We start from the raw sequence: 19,970 nt of genomic DNA on the forward strand, positions 1-19,970 counted from the left end.
ACATTGAGGCCCAGAGAGGTTAAGAGGGCTGCCAACGGCCTCTCAGCCAGTAAGTGGCAGAGCCACATGGAGGGACAGGGGAGCCTGTCCCCTCTGCTGTTCTTGACGTATCCAAGTGCCACAGGTGATTTCTGCTGTCACCTCCTGGGCTCTGTCCATGGTGCTCTGTGTCGGGCAGAGTGGTGGACATCACCCTGCGACTGGCGGTTAGGGACCTGATACTGGTCTCTGCACGTTTAAGCTGCACCTTCTCCCTCCTCTTCGCAAGAGCTGAGGCGGCCCCGGGGCCGGGGGAGGAGTTGAAGAGCTGCAGGGAGTGAGCTGAGGACTCACCACTTCCCTTTGCTCTTGTGTCTTGCCACACCTGTGACGTCCTCCCCAGTGTCGCTTCTGGATTTTGCACACAGATGCTCTAGAATCTGCCTGGGTGACCCCTCCCTGCTTGTCCTTGATGAGCGGATGGACGATAGTGTGTTTTCTCCAGAGCTGGGGCTGCACCCGCCCAGAGGCTCTCTCTCTGCATGGATAGAAAGTACTGATGTTTCCAGACCTGTGATGTCTGGATGGGGCCTGGGGGCAGCTTGTGTCCGAAGGCTAAGATTTCTCTGAGTCTAGGAGGGGAAGGTAAAGACCCCCACCCTCCAATTTCTTTCTTCTGTTTTCACAGAGGCTGAAATACGAAATTGCTGAAGTTATGACAGAGATTGACAATCTAACTTCAGTGGAAGAAAGGTAAACAGTTGGTGTCACACTGTCCAGTAGCCAACCTCTTTTCTTGGTTTCCAGCTGTGGTGACCACCGCAGGGGCAGGGCCACAGATACAGCAGGGGCAGAGATTACAGCCTCCAGGGCGGGGCCACAGCAGGGGCTGTAAAGTTGGGATCCTGAAGTGGGGCAGCCTTTGTGAGGTGGTTGATTGCTCTGCTCTCTTCCCCTCACCCCTTCCTCCTTTCTGCAGAGGAGTTGGGGTCCTTCTCTCCTCTCCCTTCCCGGGGAAGCACAGGCCCTTCCACATTAACCTCCAAAGAAGCAGCCTTTCTGTACAGAAGGGAACTATGCTTTCCTTAAGTCGCTGTTTCTTACTCATTATTAGCTTTTTCTGAAGAAGTAATCAAATGTAGAAAAGAGCCTGGCAGCCTTGTGTGCCGCTTCTGCGGGGGGGTGGGGGGGGAGGGGGGGCAGGGCGGAGAGATAGGGAGGTGGGGGGTGGGTGGAGTGGGCAGATGGAGGGCTGGGGGCGTCTGGGTGGTTTTCTGCAGCGGAAGTACCAGAGGAGATTGTGTTCCCTTTTGCACTTGGTGCAAACGTCAGCTGATGATTTCTCAACTGTCTCAAATGTGTAGCAAAACTACCCAGAGGAACAAGCAGATAGCTATGGGGAGGAAGAAATTCAACATGGATCCCAAAAAGGTAAGCAGACATTCTGGTTTTCTGGCCTGCAAGAGATTGAGCGATTCATCCGTTTTAATGGTTCTCTCCTTCTGGACAGAGGTGGTCATACCCTCATAAAAACACTGAGTGATGTTAAATTTTTATCACGAAGGGGCTGCTAGTGAGTTGGGGGGAAGCAAAAGTGCCCATTGACCTGGTGTCTGGGCCCAAAGACCTTTCTTTGCGCGTGAGGCTCAGGGTGAGGACGGGCCTCCTGGGAGTGGCCAGCGTGTGTGGGCCTCACTGGGGCCAGGCTGAGAGGTGGGGGTCTTCCTGCTGACGTACAGCCTGAAGCCCGGGGTGGGGGTGGGGGGTGCTTGGTCAGCCAGTGGGCAGGGCTGCAGCTGGTGTGTTGGGTCTGGAGAGGGGGGTGGGTGTTCAATCATTCACCTCAGAGGACTTGATTCCTTCCATTCACCTTCGAGAGAGAAGATGTCTGCCTGAGACTGAGGAACTCTCCTGGTTTAAGCCACTACCTGGTCTTTCCTCAAGTTGGATTTTCCAGGAAAACGCCTGAAGAAGATGAAACCTTCAACACAAAGCTGCTTGTCTCTGAGGGTGAAATGAAATTGTCAGTGGGAATGATTTTGTGAATTTGATAATGACCTGAGGTTTGGAGTTAGAAGCAGTTTTGTTTTTTCCCTTAGGAGTTAGTTGGGTTTACGGAGTTGACTTAATCAGATTTGGTAAGCAGTGGAAACATCTTGAGAGATACATCACTTGTTCCAAGTTATAGCACATGATAGCATGCCAATACGTTCATGGATGAATTCAGGTCCTCTGCACAAAGGACACACAAATACACTACTGCTACTGCTACTGCTACTGCTACTACTTCTCCTTCTCCTCCTCCTCCTCCTTCTCCTCCTCCTCCTCCTCCTCCTCCATTATTATTATTATTATTATTATTATTATTATTATTTTAAGTTTGTTTATTTTGAGAAAGCAAGAATCCCAAGCAGCCTCTGCACTGTCAGCGTGGAGCCTGATGAGGCGCTCGAACTCAGGAACCGTGAGATCATGACCTGAGCTGAAATCAAGAGTTGGACCCTTAACTGACAGGCCACCCAGGCGCCCGCAAATACGCTTGTTTGTTTAATTAATTAATTTATTTAATGTTTATTTATTTTTGAGACAGAGACAGAGCACGAGTGGGGGAGGGTAGAGAAGGGGGGGGGGTGGGTAGACACAGAATCCGAAGGAGCCTCCAGGCTCCGAGCTGTCAGCACAGAGCCTGACGCGGGGCTCTAACTCACGGACCACGAGACCATGACCTGAGCTGAAGTCCGACGCTTGACCGACTGAGCCACCCAGACGCCCCAAATATGCTTATTTTTTTAGTGGTGCTGCCACTCTGCAGGAGTTCTGTCAGGTTCTTGCCTGTGTCCTTGTTCTACGTGTACTGGGAATCAGAGTTACAGTAATAAGGGCAGACTTAGATTGAACTTGCCACGTGTCACGAACTGTCTAGCACAGCACTGAGTTAGTATACTTAACCTTATGGGGTAGGTTCCATTTTTAATTCCTGTTTCACAGTTGGGGAAAGTGAGGCACAGAGCCACTGAGACTTGCCTAGTGTCTTGAGCAAGGAATCCACTTGAGACTCAGGCCCATAACCACTGCACTTAGCTCCTGCAGGACTCTGGGTTGGTTTGTAGGTAGCCCTGAGCCCAGCTGGGAGGTCCCAGAGCCCTGGTCAGCCGTGTGGATCTGTCCATGTCCACGGAGGGGTGCTCACCTGCTTTGCTTTGGCTGTGGCGAGTTGCTGTACAGGCTTCATTTTGTGTACATACTTCTCCACCTGAAGGATTTTTAAAATATTCATCATGGGTTCTGTCCAACAACTTATTATGTTGCTCAGTAAAGGCAGATGGCAAATTTAGTCTATATGTGGTCTTTTGCGGGGAAAAATTATCAAAGTCCCCTGGTTTGGTAGATGATTATAGCACTTCCCTGAGTCCACTGAGTCGGCTTGGGCCGCCATAACCAAATACCGTAGACTGGTGGCTTACGCGATAGACATTTTCACAGTCTGGATGTTGGAAATCAGATCAGGATGCCAGCGCGGCCAGGTTCTGGTGAGAGCTCTTCTCCTGACTTCAGACGGCCGCCTCCTCACTGTGTCCTCACATGGTGGAGAAAACGCGGGAGAGAGCTCCCTGGTGTCTCTTCTTACAAGGGCACCAGTTCCATCAGGTCGGAGCCTTGCTCAGACGACGTCGTCTAACTCTAATTGCCTCCCAGAGGCCCCACTTCGTGACACCATCACTGGGGGGGTTAAAGCTTCAAGACTGGAATTTTTGGGAGACACACACATTCGGTAAGAGGAGAACTTGACTCAGTCAAGGAAGCTGGAGACATTCGCCAGCCTCTCTCTTTTATTCACAGTTTCCTAGAGATGCCTTTAAAAATATAACGTATAAATCTATAACAAGCACGAGTTCACCCAGTGGACTAGAAGTTGAGGGAACCCAGAAAGACAAAAGATGAACAGTAGTCCAAAGTATACTCAGGAAAAATTGCTCTGGGAAAGGAGAGCCGTGTTGGGATCGGCTCCCTTGGGCGGCAGGGGTGGGTCCTGGGACCATAGAGGGGACGTCTAGACTGTTTGCCCTGGCTGCATTTGCGCCAGGCGGTGACGTGTGCCCCCAGGTGGGAGAGCAGGCGTCTCTTCTCGTCTGGCCTCACCGAGGAGGAGGAGAAACCCCCACTCCCAGAGACCAGTTTCTGAGCACCCCCTGGGCCCGTCACCCACTCCAGAAACCAATGGCGTTCGGTTTGGCCACCGGAGAACCTTCGGTACAAAGGTGAACGCACAACCAGGAATCACCAAATGTACAAGCTGCTTGACCTCGTGAGAGAGACGTGAAACTCCAGGAACAGAACCAACATGGAAATGTTAAAAGTAGGGCAGTTTTGTGTATTATACATCGCATCAGAGATGATAGCGTGTTGCTTGTCCTCAGTGCAAAAACGGAGTTGTGGAAAAGATCTCCGCCATCTCCGCAAAGCCTGACATGGGGCTCAAACCCCCGAACCATGAGATCGTGACCTGAGCCAAAGTCGGACACTCAGCTGACTGTTGAGTGAAGAATGACACCCTTAGAAACCTGTGGCACGGAGCAGGGATGGGGCCACGGGCAGGCTGGGCCGTGGCGCTACGTGGTTCTCTCCGGAGCTCTGGGCAGGTCCGCAAGATTGGGGAGCATGTCGGGCAGCCCCGCTTTCATCGAGCAGAAGTCCCAGGAGGAGAGAACAGAAGCCAGAGTGGAGGATGTATTTCAAAGAAATACTGGAATATTTCTGAACTAGATTAAGATAAAACCCTCAAATTTAAAGGGCTCACTGTAGGCCAAGCAGGATAAAGGTTTAAAAAACTTGTACATAGAAATGTCAAGTAAAATGCCAGGAAACTTGTGGATAAAGAGAAAATCACTGGCTTTCCAGGGACGAAAGACCAGATTAAGAAAAAAGGAATCACAACAGCAACGCTGGATAAAAGACAGCAGGGAGGAGGCGGGACTTAAAACCTAGAATTCCGTGTATCAAGACTGTTGCCCATGAGGAGACCAGTGAGGACACTTCAGATACGCAAGGACTCATGAAAGTAACCGCAAAGACCTTCTGGGAGCAGTGCACCTGGAAAAAACCACGAATCCAAGAGCAGCTGCAGGACCAAGCGGGACAGACTCAGAGAAGCCAGCAAACGTTCAGTTAAGTCTAAGTGAGAGATTGGTGAAGGAGTATTTTCAAACCAAAGGCCTAGAGTATCTCCCTACGGTTCACCCTTGAACAGCACGGGTCCAGTGAACACCTGGGTTTTTGTTTTCAATACGTACAGTTCAGGCCTGTGAATGTATTTTCTCCCCATGAGTTTCTCAGTGACATTTTCTTTTCTCCAGCTAACTATGCTAAGACTGTTACTGTGATATCGTAACCTTGTGATACTATTGTAGGAATATAGTACGTAATGTATATAAGGTATAAAATGGGTTAATTGACTGCTTATGTTATTGGTAAGGTTTCTGGTCAACGGTAGGCTTTTAGTAGTTGGGTTTTTGGGGAGTCCAAAGTTACGGGCCTCCTGGTTCGTTCAGTCAGTTGAGTATCCGACTTCAGCTCAGGTCATGATCTCACGGTTCATGGGTTTGAGCCCCGTGTTGGGCTTTGCACGGACAGTGTGGAGCCTACTTCGGGTTCTCTGTCTCCCTCTCTCTTTGCCCCTCCCCCATGCACTTTTTTTCTCTCTCTCAAAAAATAAGCAGTACAATTTTTTCTTAATTTAAAAGTTACTTGCAGGGGCGCCTGGGCAGCTCAGTTAAGCATCCACCTTTGGTTCAGGTCATGATCTCACGGCTCGTGAGTTTGAGCTGTGCGTCGGGCTCTGTGCTGACAGCTCAGAGCCTGGAGCCTGCTTCAGATTCTGTGTCTCCCTCTCTCTCTCTGCCCTTCCCCAGCTCACACTTTGTCTCTCTCTCTCAAAAATAAATGTTTAAAAAAATCTTTTTTAATTTTTTTAAATGTTTATTTAATTTTTTGAGAGGGAGAGAGACAGATCATGAGCAGGGGAAGGGCAGAGAGAGAGAGAGACACACACAGAATCGGAAGCAGGCTCCAGGCTCCGAGCTGTCAGCACAGAGTCCGACACGGGGCTCGAACCCATGAACTGTGAGATCATGACCTGAGCCGAAGTCAGCAGCTTAACCGACTGAGCCACCCAGGTGCCCCTAAAAATCTTTTTTAAAAAAGATTTATGCAGGGTGCCTGGGTGGCTCAGTCGGTTAAGCGTCTGACTTGGGCTCAGGTCATGATCTCGCGGTTCGTGAGTTCAAGCCCCGCGTCGGGCTCTGTGCTGACAGCTCGGAGCCTGGAGCCTGTTTCGGATTCTGTGTCTCCCTCTCTCTCTCTCTCTGACCCTCCCCCGTTCATACTCTGTCTCTGTCTCAAAAATAAATAAACGTTCAAAAAAAAAAAAATTTAAAAAAGATTTATGCAGACTTTTGACTCTGGAGTGTTGGAGCCCCTAACCCCTGCATTGTTTGAGGGTCAACTGTATATACGTAGCAAGGGAGAAGGGAAGGAGGGAAGTAAACGCTGGCCAAGGTGTTCTAGATGTTCACAGCTGAATGTGAGTTTAAAGTAAAATTTTAAGAGGAACCGCCAAAAACAGGGATAAGGTAGGATTTCTGAATTACTCAGAAAAATTGAATACAGAAAACTTGAATTCAACAGAAGGCTGAAAAGACATCACAAATACACAGCATAAGTGAAGGCTCAGGAACGAGTGTATCAAATCCATAAGCCCCAGAAGTTTGATTTGGCCCCGTGACCTCTTACAAGCACCTTCACATTAGGTTAAAAGGAAAACAGCAGTAAAGTCCAGGCATGTTCTGATTGAGACACACATTGAGAGCAGAAGGTGCCCAGGTTGAAAATAAGGAAATAGGGAGAGATGGGGTAGGTGTAATGGGGTGAATGGTCCCTCCCCACCCCCCCGCCTTCAGTAGATTCTACTGTTTGATTTTCTAAATAGTATTTTGAAACATTCATGTTATCTAATAATACTAGGACATTTATTAGTATTGGCCTACCGTATTCGGGTCCTGGGCTGCTAGAATAAATGGCCACAGACTTGGTGGCTTAAAACAATAGAAATGCGGTGTCTCACAGTCCCAGAGGCCAGAAGTGTGAGGTCCGGGTGTGGGCAGGTCGGTTCCTTCCAGAAGCTCTGACGGAGGGTCTGCTCTGTGCCTCCCTCCCAGCCTGTGGCGGCTGCCAGTGGTCCTTGGTGGTCCCCCGGCTTGTGGACCCATCGTTGTAGTCTCGGCGTCCACGTCACATGGACGGTGATGCCTCCCCTGCCTTGTACGAGGACGGCTTCTGTGTCTTCCTCCTCTGCTTCTGGGTCTGGTTTCTCCTGAATAAATGCTCTCTTTGACTCGAGCTTTTGCTCCATTTTCTCTGACTAGTCGCTGGCCTGGGCTTGCCCCCATTGGCTCCGTGTTTTCCGGTGCCTCTTGCAGAGGGAGCTGGAGCTTGACTTGGGGCTCCTCTGGCGCCTTCTGTACCCTTGAAGTGCAGACAGGATTACCTTGTTCCGAACCTACTTGCTCTTCTCAGATCCCAGTTTTTGAGGCTCCTCCCTGAGGACCTTCCTAGTGCTGGAATTGTAGGGCAGGTCATGAGCAGCTCTGGAGAGCTTATCACCAGGCCCAGCAGCATAGACTGATGGAGTGCCCGGGGCCTTGCGACTGCAGAAATTGCTGGGCCTACGGACTCTGGGGGCTGCTGGGAGGCTGAAGAGAGTGCAGGGCTGGACGGATACAGGACCCTCTCAGAGCGATGGCCCCACCAAGGTTGTAAGGTGCAGTAGCATGGGCAGAAGGGAAGTGGCCACGGGGACCTGGCTGCAAAACAGCCTGCAGCTTGCGGTTTCAGAACCACGGGCCACCACCCTGGCCACCGTCACAGCCACAGTGGTCATGAAACACTAGGCCAGGGATGTCGCTCCAGATGCCAGCCAGGCATACCCCAGGGAGCATCTGTTTGTGCTGGTCCCTTGGTCCCCGGATCTTGGGCTCCTTTGGATGCTCTCTGCCCCTGTTCTTGCAGTTTGGGGGGCTGTAGCATCTACCACTTGCACCCACAGCCAGTCTGTGAGCCCTTGGGACATGGAGTCCAGAGAGGCAGACCAGGGCGGCTGTGGCCTCTGACCTCTTTGCCAAGGACGTTAGGTCAGACAGTAAACCTCTGCCCTGCCACCCAGAGCTCCCCTCCCATCCGCCACGCTCCCGCACCTGCCTCACCCTGGGTGCTGGGTTCAAATGGCACTTGGGGCGATGAGATACCAGCGTCATCACTTTCGTCCCATAGCTTGTTTTCTGGGGACCTGGTGGGACAGGTGCACACTTGGGACTGGAATGCTTTGTTACGGTTTGTGCATGTCTTCTTGCTCGGGAGACGGTACCCAGGGGGTCTGTGCTCGCTTCAGCTCCCACCAGAAATAGACGAGAGTTAATTTAGGATAGTCAGACACACTGAGTTTTTGGTAAACTTTTTTATTTTTTGAAGAACAGCATATGGTGCGCAAAGTTTGAGTGCACAGCTTGACGAATTCTTACAAATTAAAATTCTCGTGTGGCCCAGAGCAATATGTGGTTGGGGGGCATTAGGAGCGTCTGTCTGTGTCCCCTCTTGGTGAGCGAATTCCACTCTGTCCCCACAGAGCAGTGTTGCTTGTCTTGAACTTGATGTAAATGGAATTAAGGTCCTCTCTGTGTCGTCCTTTTACTCCATATCACGCCTGTCAGATTGTTCCATGTAGTGCGTTTGTTCTGTCTCACTGCTGTGTAGTGTTCCATCATATGGAATCTACCAGAATAGGTTTCTCTCTCCTCACTGATTGGATGTTGGGTTGTTGCCAGTTTGGGGGAATTCTAAATAAGGCCGCTGTGGACATTCACGTGTTTGAAAAACTAAGACTTCAGATGGACCATGTGGTGGGGCGTCTAGGTGGCCCAGTTGGTTAAGCACCAGACTTCGGCTCAGGTCATGATCTTGGCATTTGTGGTTTCGAGCCCCGTGTCTGACTCCGTGCTGACAGCTCAGCATGGACCATGTGGTGTGAGGGAGCCCAGGTCCCAGGCACTGAGAGTTTCATTTGGAAAATCACCTCCGAACCTGTAGCAAAGAGATGAGAGAATTCCCTTAAGAGCTTTGCCGGCATGGATCTCGAAATCAGCTCAGAAGCTGTGTCCGAGGTAAAATTACAGTATTATTAGAACTTTTCCAGGATGAGCACAACTAATTCAGTCTTATCATGACTTCTCCGGGATGAGCAAGGCTAATTTGGGCAGAGCAGCCCCTCTGCAGTCTTTAACTTAGACGTCATCACCTGTGCCCTTTAAGGCCTTCAAGCGGGCATGAATTTTCAGTGGCTTAGACTCGGTGGCCCAGGGATCAGTGAACACATTCAGCCACAGCCGACAGAAAGTCTTGTAAACACAGCTTGCACAGTGCACTGTTTGCTCACACAGCAGAGGTGGCTGCAGTGTGACAAGTGGCTCCCAAGTGTCAGGACCCAGGCCCTGTGTTGGTCCGGGCCTTTCCCTTCGTCCGGTGGCCGTGACGGTTCCGGCCATCACATCTGCATTCGCGGCAGGAAGGAGGAAGAAGGAGCGGTGTCTGCTTGTGAGCCCCTTTTTATCAAGAAGGCACCACCTTCCCTAGGTCCTCCCTGCAGACTGCTTTCTGACCAGATCGGTCAGTTCTAGTTACAAGGTCACAAGGTCACTTCTAGTTACAAGGGAGGCTGGGAAAGTGATTATTTAGTGAGGAAAGGCAAGGAAAAAGGGGAGCTTTGGAGGGCCTGGCTTGGCTGACCACGTACAACGCGTTCCTCTTGTGCACACACGGCAGATTTGTTCTTCTGAGCTTGGGAAATTCAGTGCTGTTATTACCTCTGCCTTTAAAATCTCTAAGAACTTCCTTGTAATGGTTTGTCCAGCAACCTGTTTATTTGCCTTTTAGCCTGTTAAGTTTCCAGGAGGAATGAACTTGCTTTTCTCTGGTGGACACAATGTCCTATGGGGTGTGAGTGAGAATCCGAGCATGCTGTTATTTTTGCCTGGCCCAGCCGGTGAGATCATCACTCTAGATGTCTTTCTGTCTTTGCAAAGGAGTCTGGGCAACCCTCCTAACGAGAGCTTCCTTCCTTATGTTCTTCAGGGAATTCAGTTTCTAATAGAGAATGACCTGCTGCAGAGCTCCCCAGAGGACGTGGCCCAGTTCCTGTATAAAGGAGAAGGCCTAAATAAGACCGTGATCGGGGACTATCTGGGTGAGAGGTAAGTTGAAGGAGAAGGAGCAGCCTGACCTGGGTCCACCCTCCACATCAGGGTCTGTCTCAGTTGCCTGTGGGCCTGGGGGCACCCGTGCTGCTCCCCAGGAATGGTTTGCTCAGTCCCATCCCGTCCTCTCCTCTGCCCTGCGAGGGGAGAGGGGTGCCTCTTTGGGAGCCAGGTGGGGGTCTGTGCTCTCTGGAACTTCGCTCAGGGAGCCACAGCCTCTTCTCCGAGCCTCTTCTCCGAGCCTCAGAAGGCATCTTAGTCTTCTTTTCATGTTTGGTCCAGAAATGCACCAGATTTCCTGGTGGTTTTCCTACCCCTGTTACTTGCGGGTATGAGTAGGAAGTTAGTTAATTTTTTAAATGGTGACCAGCTGGTCAGATCTACGTTTCCAGCCTTCTCCACTTAAAGGTCTCTTTGACCTGCTTAGCAGAGCCGAGGGCAGAAGTCTCAGTAAGGCAGCACAGCCCCCAAATACGCAAAAGCAGGTTCTGGTCAAGGACCAAATGAGCATTTTTAAACAAAAGCCCACTGGTTGCTCAACCAGGGTGGTTTCTGTTTCTAGCTTTTTGAAACGATCAAAGGCGGAAAGCAGAACACTTCCCAACTCATTCTGTGAGGCCACAGTTTAAAAAAAACCTACGGGGGCATCTGGCTGGCTCCATTGGTTAAGCATCCGACTTTGGCTCAGGTCATGATCTCACGGTTTGTGGGTTCGAGCCCTGTGTTAGGCTCTGTGCTGACAGCTCAGAGCCTGGAGCCTGCTTTGGATTCTGTGTCTCCCTCTCTCTCTGCCCCCACCTCGCTTGTGCTCTGTTTCTCTCTGTCTCTCCTACAGAGGAGTATCTACAACCTAGATAGCAGTGTCTCCTATGACTGTTAGGGCAAAAACCCTCAAGTAAATATTAGTTAATCATATCCAGCAATATATAAAAATGACCATATACCTGTACTCATCCCCATGAATGCAAGGTTAGTGCAGCATACAAAAGTCAAAGTAATATACTGTATCAGTACAATAAAGCGCAAAACCCACATGATCATCCCAATAGATGCTGGAGAGGCATATGACAGCATTCACTGACTCGTGACAAAAGCATTCAACAAACCAGGAGAAGAAAGGAACTTCCTCGACATGATGTTGGGCACCTGTGACACCCCCAAGTTCACGTCATGCTTTCTCCTTAGAGCAAGAACAAGATAAGGTTGACTGCTCTCACCACTTCTCTTCAACATGGTACTGTCAGTTCTAGTTAGGCAGGAAAAAGAAATTAAAAAGCATCTAGTTTGGAAAGTAAGAAATGAAACTTTGCTTGCAGAGGACATAATCACTGTGTAGAAAATCCTGAGGAATCACTAAAAACATTAGAACTAACAAGTTCAGTATGGCTGCAGGTTACAAGACCAGTATGTCAAATTCAATTGTAGTTGTAAATGGTAGCAATGAACAAATTTGGAAGAGATATTAAGAAAACAGCTCCATTTTGTAATAATATTAAAAAGAATAAAACACTTAGGAATAAATTTGACATAGTACAAAATTTTTACTGTGAACTACAAAACATTGAAAAAAAATGAAAAGGCCTGCATAGATGGAAAGAAAGATATCCCATGTTCATGGATAGGAAGACTTAGTATTGCAAAGAGGACAATACCACCTACATTGATCTATAGATTTAACTCATTCCCTATAAAAACCCAGCTAATTTCTTTGTAGAAGTTGACAAACTCATCCCAAAATTAACGTAGACATTCATGGGAACGAAAGTAGCCACAATCATGAAAAAGAAGAACAAAGTTGCAGAACTCACATTTTTTGACAGACTGAAGCTACAGTAATTAAGATGGGGTGGTACTGGCATAAAGATAGACTTATAGGTCATGGAATAGAATTAAGAACCTAGAAATAAACCCTCACATTTACTGTCCAAAGGATTTTCAATAAAGATGTCAAGATGGTTCAGCGGGGGAAAGAATGGCTTTTTTTTTTTTAATGTTTGTTTTTAGAGAGGGAGGGAGGGTGGGAGGGATGGAGAGAGGGGGAGACACAGAATCCAAAGCAGTTTCCAGGCTCTGAGCTGTCAGCACAGAGCCCTGCGTGGGGCTCGAACCCACAAACTGCGAGATCATGACCTGAGCCAAAGTTGGGCGCTTAAATGACTGAGCCACCTAGGCATCCTAACAATAGTCTTTTCAACCAATGGTCTGATACAGCTGGATGTCCACGTGCGGAAGAATATTACTGGACCACTCAGCGTCCGCAAAAATGAAAATGGATCAAAGACCTACACATAAGAAGGAAAACTATAGAACGCTTAGAGGAAAACATAGGGGTAAACTTTTGTGACTTTGGATTAGGCAAGAGTTTCTTAGATGTGACTCCAAAAACATAAACAGCAAAAGAAAAATATAGATAAAATGGATATCATCAAACTTGAAAACTCGTGTGCTTCATAGGACCTCATCAAGAATGTGAAGAGGCAGCCCACAGAATGGGGGAAATTTTTTTATAAATCATGTATAAATCCGATAAAGACTTCTATCCAGAATATATGAAGAAGTCTTAATCACTCAATAATAAAAAGACAGTTATAAAATGAGCAAAGTCTCGGAATAGATGTTTCTCCCAAGAGGATCCATAAATCAGTTTATGATAAGGTCATAAGGAGAATGGCTAATAAGCACATGATGGGATGGTCAACATCATTAGCTGTCCGGGAGCTGCAGATCAAAACCACAGTGGGATACTACTTGACATCTACTGAGGTGTCTATAGTAATAATTTTAAAAGACCGTTAAGATTCTGTGTCTCCCTCTTTCTCTCTGCCACTCCCCTGTTTGCGCTGTGCCCCTCTCTCAAAAATGAACATACGTTAACAAAAAATGTTGCCAAGGATGTGGAGAAATCAGTCATACGCTGCTAGTTGGATAAAAAAGTGGCTGTGGCACTTCCTGAAAATACTAAAGTCACCATGTGACCCGGGTTTATACCCAAGAGAAATAAAAACCTATGTGTGCACAAATGCTTGTGCACAAATGTTCATAGCCACCTAATTCTTGATAGCCAAAGAGTGGAAACCGTTCAGATCCATCAACTCAGATATCCCTCAGCTGACGGACGAACACGATGTGGTATGTCCATACAGTGGGGTATTACGTGGCAGCGAGGAGAAGCAGAGGCCTGATATGTGCCGCAATCTGGACGAACACACTAAGATCGTAAAAGAAGCCAGTCACGAAGACCACGTATTGTGTTCCTCCATTTATATGGAGTGCTCAGAAGAGGTGAATTCACGCAAAGAGCAGACCAGTGGTTGCCTGGGGCTGGCAGAGGGCGAGGAGAAGGGGCTGGGGTTTCTTTTTGGGGTGTTAAAAGTATTCAGGAATGGATCGTGGTGATGGTTGCACAGATACACTTGAAACCATCGAATGGTACCCTTGAAATTGGACAGTCGTATGGAGTGGGAATTAGGTTTGAATGGAGCTGCTAAAAAGGACAAAAACCAAACCAAACCACAAAACCTGATGAGTGACCCAGGGATTGTGGCTCCTCCTTGAATCTCAGCTTCCATGAGGGCCTGAGTCTGAGCTCTCCGCCGCTCTCTGGCAGGCACATGAGATTAACTGCAGAACTTGTGTGAAGTGCAGTCCGGCAATTTCCTGTAGTCTACAAATACTGAGTGCCTGCAGGATTGGAGTTCCAAAAAACGCGAAGTTCTGAGTCCATGCCAGACTCCATTTTAGGCCCATGGGTTGTGCTTAAAAAAAAAAAAAAAAAAAAAAAAAAAAAAAAAAAAAAAAAGCATTCGCCCACTCGGGGAGCTGTAATCTGCCAGAACGACACAGGCATTACGTGATAAGCATAATAAATACGAAAACCGTTTCTGTCCTTTGTTGGAAGGTGATGGGGCGGAGTAGAGGCGCATAAGGGCTTTGGGTGAGCTGAGGTAGGGGTGTTAGTAGCCGGTTGTGATGGGCTGGTCAGGGTCCTGTCATTGACAACATGATGTTTGTGCAAGGGCAGAGAGGGGACGAGGGTGTTCTGCAGGCAAGTGTTGTGTTGGAGGCCAGCAGGACAGGCAGAGGGTCATGGGTGGGAGTGTGCCTTACCTAGTGTGTTTGGGGCCGTGTGGCTGGAACAGAGGGAGGGGAAGGGTGACAGAGGTTCTCAGGGTGACGATGGCGCCCTCTGTCCATCCCTGGGGGGACAGGGAAGGACGTGGTCTGAGTCACAACTCGAGCCGACCACTCTGGAATAGACTGTTGAGTGGTGGGTGAGCAACAGCAGAAGCAGTGGGGCCAGCAGGGAGTGGCTCCCACCAGGCTGGGGTGAGCGGGGTCGGCGGTGGGGTCGGGGTGAGAAGTGCTCAGGTTCCGGGTTTGAGGTCGAGCTGGGTTTGAGATCAAGCTGGCGGGAAGTTCTGGCGGTGGAGCCACCATCAACAGAGACCAGCAGCAGCCGTGGGCCTGGTCATTGGGGCCGGTTGACCCCTTGGGGGCCTGCTTGGGTGGGGGGCATCCAGGTGGAAGGTTCAGAGAAGGGGCCCGCAGGAGACAGAAGCCCCAGTGTGGCTGGCTCAGAGGTGGTGTTTAAATCCATGGGGAGTGTGGCTGGAGCTGAAGAGTAGACCCAGGACTGAGCCTCAGGAGCGCCTCTCGACGGAGGACAAATAGGCAGCTGGAGTAGGGCTTGATTTTCTTCTCTGGTCCCGCCCTCGGGTCTGGAGGCCCTCAGCTCCTTCCCTGGGGGCGTGTGATAACCCGGCTGTCCTCTTGCCAAGAGGCAGGCGTTGGGAGAGTGGGTGGGGGTTTGCCTTTAACGCAGACCCTTGTGGCTCTAACCTGGCTGCCTGCTGCCATTCCTGAGGTGCTCCCACCGGGACCGCGCCCTTTCTGGTGCCCTGGTGCCATCTCATCAGGCCATTGGCCAACCCCTGTGGTGTTGGGCCTGCTCCCCGGGCTTTGTCACTGGTGCTCATGGGCCGTGAGCCTGCTGCTTCCTGGGGCGCTGCATCAGTGCCCCGTGTGCGCAGGACCCCACGGCCTCAGCAGCTTCCCCCCGGCCGGCCGCCCAGCTCAGGGAAAAGAGGGTACAGTGCTCTGAGCCTGTGCCCCGCGCAGCCCTGCGGGTGGCTGCCGGGGTTCCCTTTGCTGGTGGCGCTGAGCCACAGCCATTCCTTGTGGTTGACTGATGGCGCACTGGCCTGGCATCTCCGAGGGGAAGGCGGACCCCTGACTTGTGGCTGCGGCCTTGCCGAGGCCACGCCGCCCTGTGGCAGCTACAGCGTTTCTCTGCCTGAGGTGTCCTTACTGTCCCTTGTGACCATAACCTGGGGAAGCAGGGTGGAGTGAAATCCCAGTCCCAGCGAAGCACATTGTTGGCCTCTTTCACGTTTATGTAAAAGTTCAGGCCCTTTATTCTCACGCTTAGTTTGGTTTTAAAAGCTCTTCCAAACTGACCCAGCTTCGGACCCGGTACTGGGCCCCCTCAGCCCACCTGTGAAGCATGGACGCTGTCTGAGGCCACTGCTCAGGAAACTCAGGAGACCACGTGCATCTTGCCCTTTGGGCCCTGTGCTGCCGCAGGGCCTGGGCATGGCTGTGGCAGCCGCCTGGGGTGTCCCGACGGCCTCCCTACCCTGGCCGCACTGACTGTGATGTAAACTAATGTCCTGTCGAGTCCCCTCTGCCCGAAGCCTGAGACCAGACGTGCGGTCACGCCGATCCTAACTTTGAGTTACGCGGCATGAAAAACCACAAACATTTGCTGTAGGAAATGTCTTCCTTTTGAAAGGATTGAAATCCTGTGCAGTGGCCTCGGACCGCATTTGCTTTCTTTCCCAGGGACGATTTCAACATTAAAGTTCTTCAAGCGTTTGTCGAGCTCCATGAGTTTGCTGATCTGAACCTCGTCCAAGCCTTAAGGTAAGTGTTGGAGCATCAGCTGTTCTCGAGAAGGTGGGGGGCAGCTGCAGCCAGAGGCCGGGTGCTCACAGCACAGAGGCCCGCGACAGGCACTCTCGGACCCAGCTGGTGCCTGCCCTGGTGGGACCGCCGGTGTGCACTCTGGCCCCAGCCCCTTTGCTCTTCTGTGCTCTCCCCTGGTATTTGACAGTCAGGTGCGCACTTTCTTCCCAGAAAGCTCTGCGGCTCAGTCTCTGTGCCACCTGGGTACAGGCCCGCTTCTTGCTGCATTTGGTCTAAATCAGCAGCCTCGTGGGTGCCTTCCCTGCGCGTGCCCCCCCACCCCCCAGGTGTGACAGCAAACCTGTGGATGCTCAGCCATCAGAGGCGGCCCCCTGGTCCCTGTCTTGTCCTGGTAAAGCCAGGTGTCACTGCGTATCAGGCTGAGTGGGGGAGGATGGCCCTCAGACACTCCTGCGTGGCCCTGAGCCACGCTGGCCGCTGCTGTGGAAGTGCCCGGCCATCCCTCTGGTTGTGCCCTTGAGGCACCATCCTGTACACTCCGCTCTTCTGCAGCACCGACAGCATCCGTTTCCTTCTCCGGTGCCCCCCGCTGGGGCTCCGATGGCTGTGCGCTGAGCCAGGGCCACACAGGCTCCGTCGGGTCTGGCTCCAGCTGGTCAGTCGCGGGCCTAGAGCCGGGGCTTCCAGGTGGGGATGCCAGCCGGCCCTGTAGTGAGTGGTGCCAGGCTGCCCCCAGCGCCCCAGGTCCCTCTGCCGGCCGCCCTGCTGTCCTGTGTCCCCGCACCCAGCAGCCTTTACCGTGGAAACGCCATCATCCCCTCCTGTCCATTTCTCCGCAGGCAGTTCCTGTGGAGCTTCCGACTTCCGGGTGAGGCTCAGAAAATCGACCGCATGATGGAGGCGTTTGCGTCCCGCTACTGCCTGTGCAACCCGGGCGTCTTCCAGTCCACAGGTCGGTGAGGGCCGGGTCCCGGCGCCCCACCAGAGCCCTCTGCCCAGGCTCCGCTGGCCTGGCGGACGGCTGAGCGCCCCTGCGCCCTCTGCCCTCTTTCAGACACCTGCTACGTGCTGTCCTTCGCCATCATCATGCTCAACACCAGCCTCCACAACCACAACGTGCGGGACAAGCCCACAGCCGAGCGCTTCGTCACCATGAACCGCGGCATCAACGAGGGAGGAGACCTCCCAGAGGAGCTGCTGCGGGTGAGCCCCCCCTGCCCCGGGCCCCCCCGCTTCGCACTGGCCCGCACTCCACCGAGCCCGGTGCCTGCCACCCTTGGGGACATGGTGCAGATGGGCTCTTTCTCCCCCGCCCGCATCTCTGAGCTCCCCGTGGCCTGTGTTCCTCACAGAACCTGTACGAGAGCATCAAGAACGAGCCGTTTAAGATCCCGGAGGACGACGGCAACGACCTGACACACACGTTCTTCAACCCCGACCGCGAGGGCTGGCTCCTGAAGCTGGGTGAGTGGCGGCCGGCGGGCGGGACCCGCGCTCGGAGCCCCCAGCCCTCGGCAGCCAAGGCCCCCGACCAAAGGCAGAAACGTTAAAGGCGAAGGCCGATGGGCCAAGTCCACCCGCGGCGGCCGGCCGCTCGCCCCAGACTCGATGGCTGCCGCTTTGAGCCCCGCCCTGTCCGCACGAGGCCATCCTGTCCGTGTCCACGGCGGAGAATAACGCCCGGGCTGCACGAGCGTCCCAGAAAACTGCTCAGTTAGCATCCAGATACGCCCAAGGCAGTTTTCTGCACCAGACGCAGGTGCCTTTCCTGCGAGAACCTGCGTGCCTCTCTCTTGGTTTGGTGTGGCTGATTTTTGATGCGTGGTTTAAATGTGCCTTCTTGTTTTCCTTCTGCCTGTGGCTCCCACCTTTCTGTTCTGTGACGGGCTGTCCCTGCTTGTTCTGCGTTAGGAGGTACGTACCCAGTGGCTTCCTGCCCTCCCCTAGCTGCTCACTCCTCTCTCGTTCTCTCTCCCCCGTTGGTCTGTGTGAAGCTTTGATTTGTGGCTGCCATTCATCTGACCCATGTGGCTTTGGACTTGCTGGGGTTAGCGTCATGCAGGGTGCAGTGAATGTGACACCCACAGCCCTGGGGTGGCCGGAATGCCAGCCTTTCTGCGCCCGGGAGCGCATGGGGAATGCCACGTGGGAACGAGCTTGCCCCTCTGTGTCTTTAGGGCCCGAGCGGCCACGAGCCTGCTGGTCATCTCCAATTTCGTGCCTCACCGGGTGCCTCTCATACTAACCAAACAGCGCATGTCTGCACCACCCCTGGACAGGGCCTGGGGATGGTCAAGAGGATTCCTAACCATTGACACAGAAATAGAATAGCGTTGATATTTTCTGGGCAATTTTAGAAATTGGTAGGAGGGTTTTTTTGTTTTATTTTTACACTGGGCGGGGTGGGGTGGGATCTTGGCCTTTCTGTGACACGTCACAACTGTACGTCATCCGGGCACTCTGAGAGCACATTGTAAGATACCAGGCTTGAGAGAAGCCCCGCGATTTTGTGGTTTTAATCAAGGGGAGGGTAAAGAGGCGTGAAGGCCTGTGAAGGCCATGGCTCCGCCGTTCGGATTTGGGGTCTTGCTCTGACTTTTCTCTGGCTGCGCTGAGGTTTGGGAGAGTTCTGGACCTTGGCCAAGAAACCCAGAGCCATAGCCGTGGACCTGAAGGCCTGAGCCCCCTTTGAGATGCATCTGACTCTCTGGTCATATCAGTTCTGGGGCCCCCAGGGGAGGCCAGAGCAGGGACGTGTCTAAAACCCCCGCAGCAGCACCTGGGCCCCTCCCGGCCCTGCGTTGCCAGGGAACGCCCCTCGAAGGGCAGTGATGGCACAAGCCCGCCCGGCAGCTGGTGTGGCCTCAGCACCCGTGGGAGACGGACCTGCTTCTAAAGACAGAACAAAACGACGGGCATAAAGGCACACCAGGGCTTGCACCCCAGCCTGTGTCCTGGCTACTCATCTAATCGGGCCCCAGAACCCGCGTCCCGAGCACCCTTAGGGGACAGAGCCAGCTGGGTGGTGAGTGGGTGCCGAGGATCCCCGGGGAGCCTGCTCCTTCCGTGCTCCACCGCCGTGTGCGCATGCGTGAGAGGGGGCGGTCCCGCAGTCACTAAGCTAGTGGTGATTGGTCACCCGCCGGCCAGCCGAGAGACTGCCCGGGAGCCCCCACCCCAGACGCACAGCAAGCCCGCTGCTGCCTCCCTGTCCCGGATGGCCCCTCTGTTGGCAGAGCTGCAGCCAGAGAGCGGACTTCGCAGGGGACTGGTGTCCCCGGAGCTGCTGGGGCCTACGCACAGTCCCGCCCGTGGGCTGCCTCCCAGCAGTTCTGACGCTGGCCTGGCCACCAGGGACAGTGGCTGGTGTTGGGCTCTGAGGGCCAAGAAAGCAGTCAATCTGGAAGCCGATGCTGAAGATGCGTTGGTTTGGCCAGGGTGCTCTTGCTGCGCTCGGCTCTGGGCCCCCACCCAGCACAGGGCAGACCTAGGCCCGGACCCGGAGGCGCTTGGCCACAGGCCTACATCAGGGCCTAGGAAATGTGTGCTCCCTGCACCCACGCAAATCGGGACGGAGGTCACCGCCTGACCTTACTTCTTTGTTTCTCGTCATAAGCTTAGTCTTGGGGCAGGTGGCACTTTTGAAAGGCCTGGATGTTTTGCGGGAGCGTAGGAACATTGTAGTGTCGCTTACGGATCAGCGAAGTGCCTCATAGTCACCAAGTTTTGAGAACGAGTCGGTTGTGTTGAAAACACAGGAACGCG

The 19,970-nt window shown here is 52.4% G+C and overlaps 1 protein-coding gene across 3 annotated transcripts in view; it reads left to right on the forward strand.

Moving 5' to 3' along the window:
- Positions 1 to 19,970, forward strand: part of CYTH3 (cytohesin 3) — a 101,497-nt gene that overhangs the window by 75,995 nt on the left and 5,532 nt on the right. For 2 of the 3 annotated variants that reach the window (XM_045461016.1, XM_045461014.1), the window contains exons 3-9: positions 668 to 732; positions 1,344 to 1,410; positions 10,159 to 10,277; positions 16,122 to 16,202; positions 17,045 to 17,157; positions 17,260 to 17,408; positions 17,558 to 17,669. In XM_045461016.1, coding sequence (XP_045316972.1) covers positions 668 to 732; positions 1,344 to 1,410; positions 10,159 to 10,277; positions 16,122 to 16,202; positions 17,045 to 17,157; positions 17,260 to 17,408; positions 17,558 to 17,669 — 706 coding nt within the window. Of the gene's footprint in view, positions 1 to 667; positions 733 to 1,343; positions 1,411 to 10,158; positions 10,278 to 16,121; positions 16,203 to 17,044; positions 17,158 to 17,259; positions 17,409 to 17,557; positions 17,671 to 19,970 lie in introns of all 3 variants that reach the window. The other variant, XM_045461017.1, reaches the window with a different exon arrangement.

This window comes from Leopardus geoffroyi, chromosome E3, assembly GCF_018350155.1.
Source record: "Leopardus geoffroyi isolate Oge1 chromosome E3, O.geoffroyi_Oge1_pat1.0, whole genome shotgun sequence".
NCBI classification, from domain to species: domain Eukaryota; kingdom Metazoa; phylum Chordata; class Mammalia; order Carnivora; family Felidae; genus Leopardus; species Leopardus geoffroyi.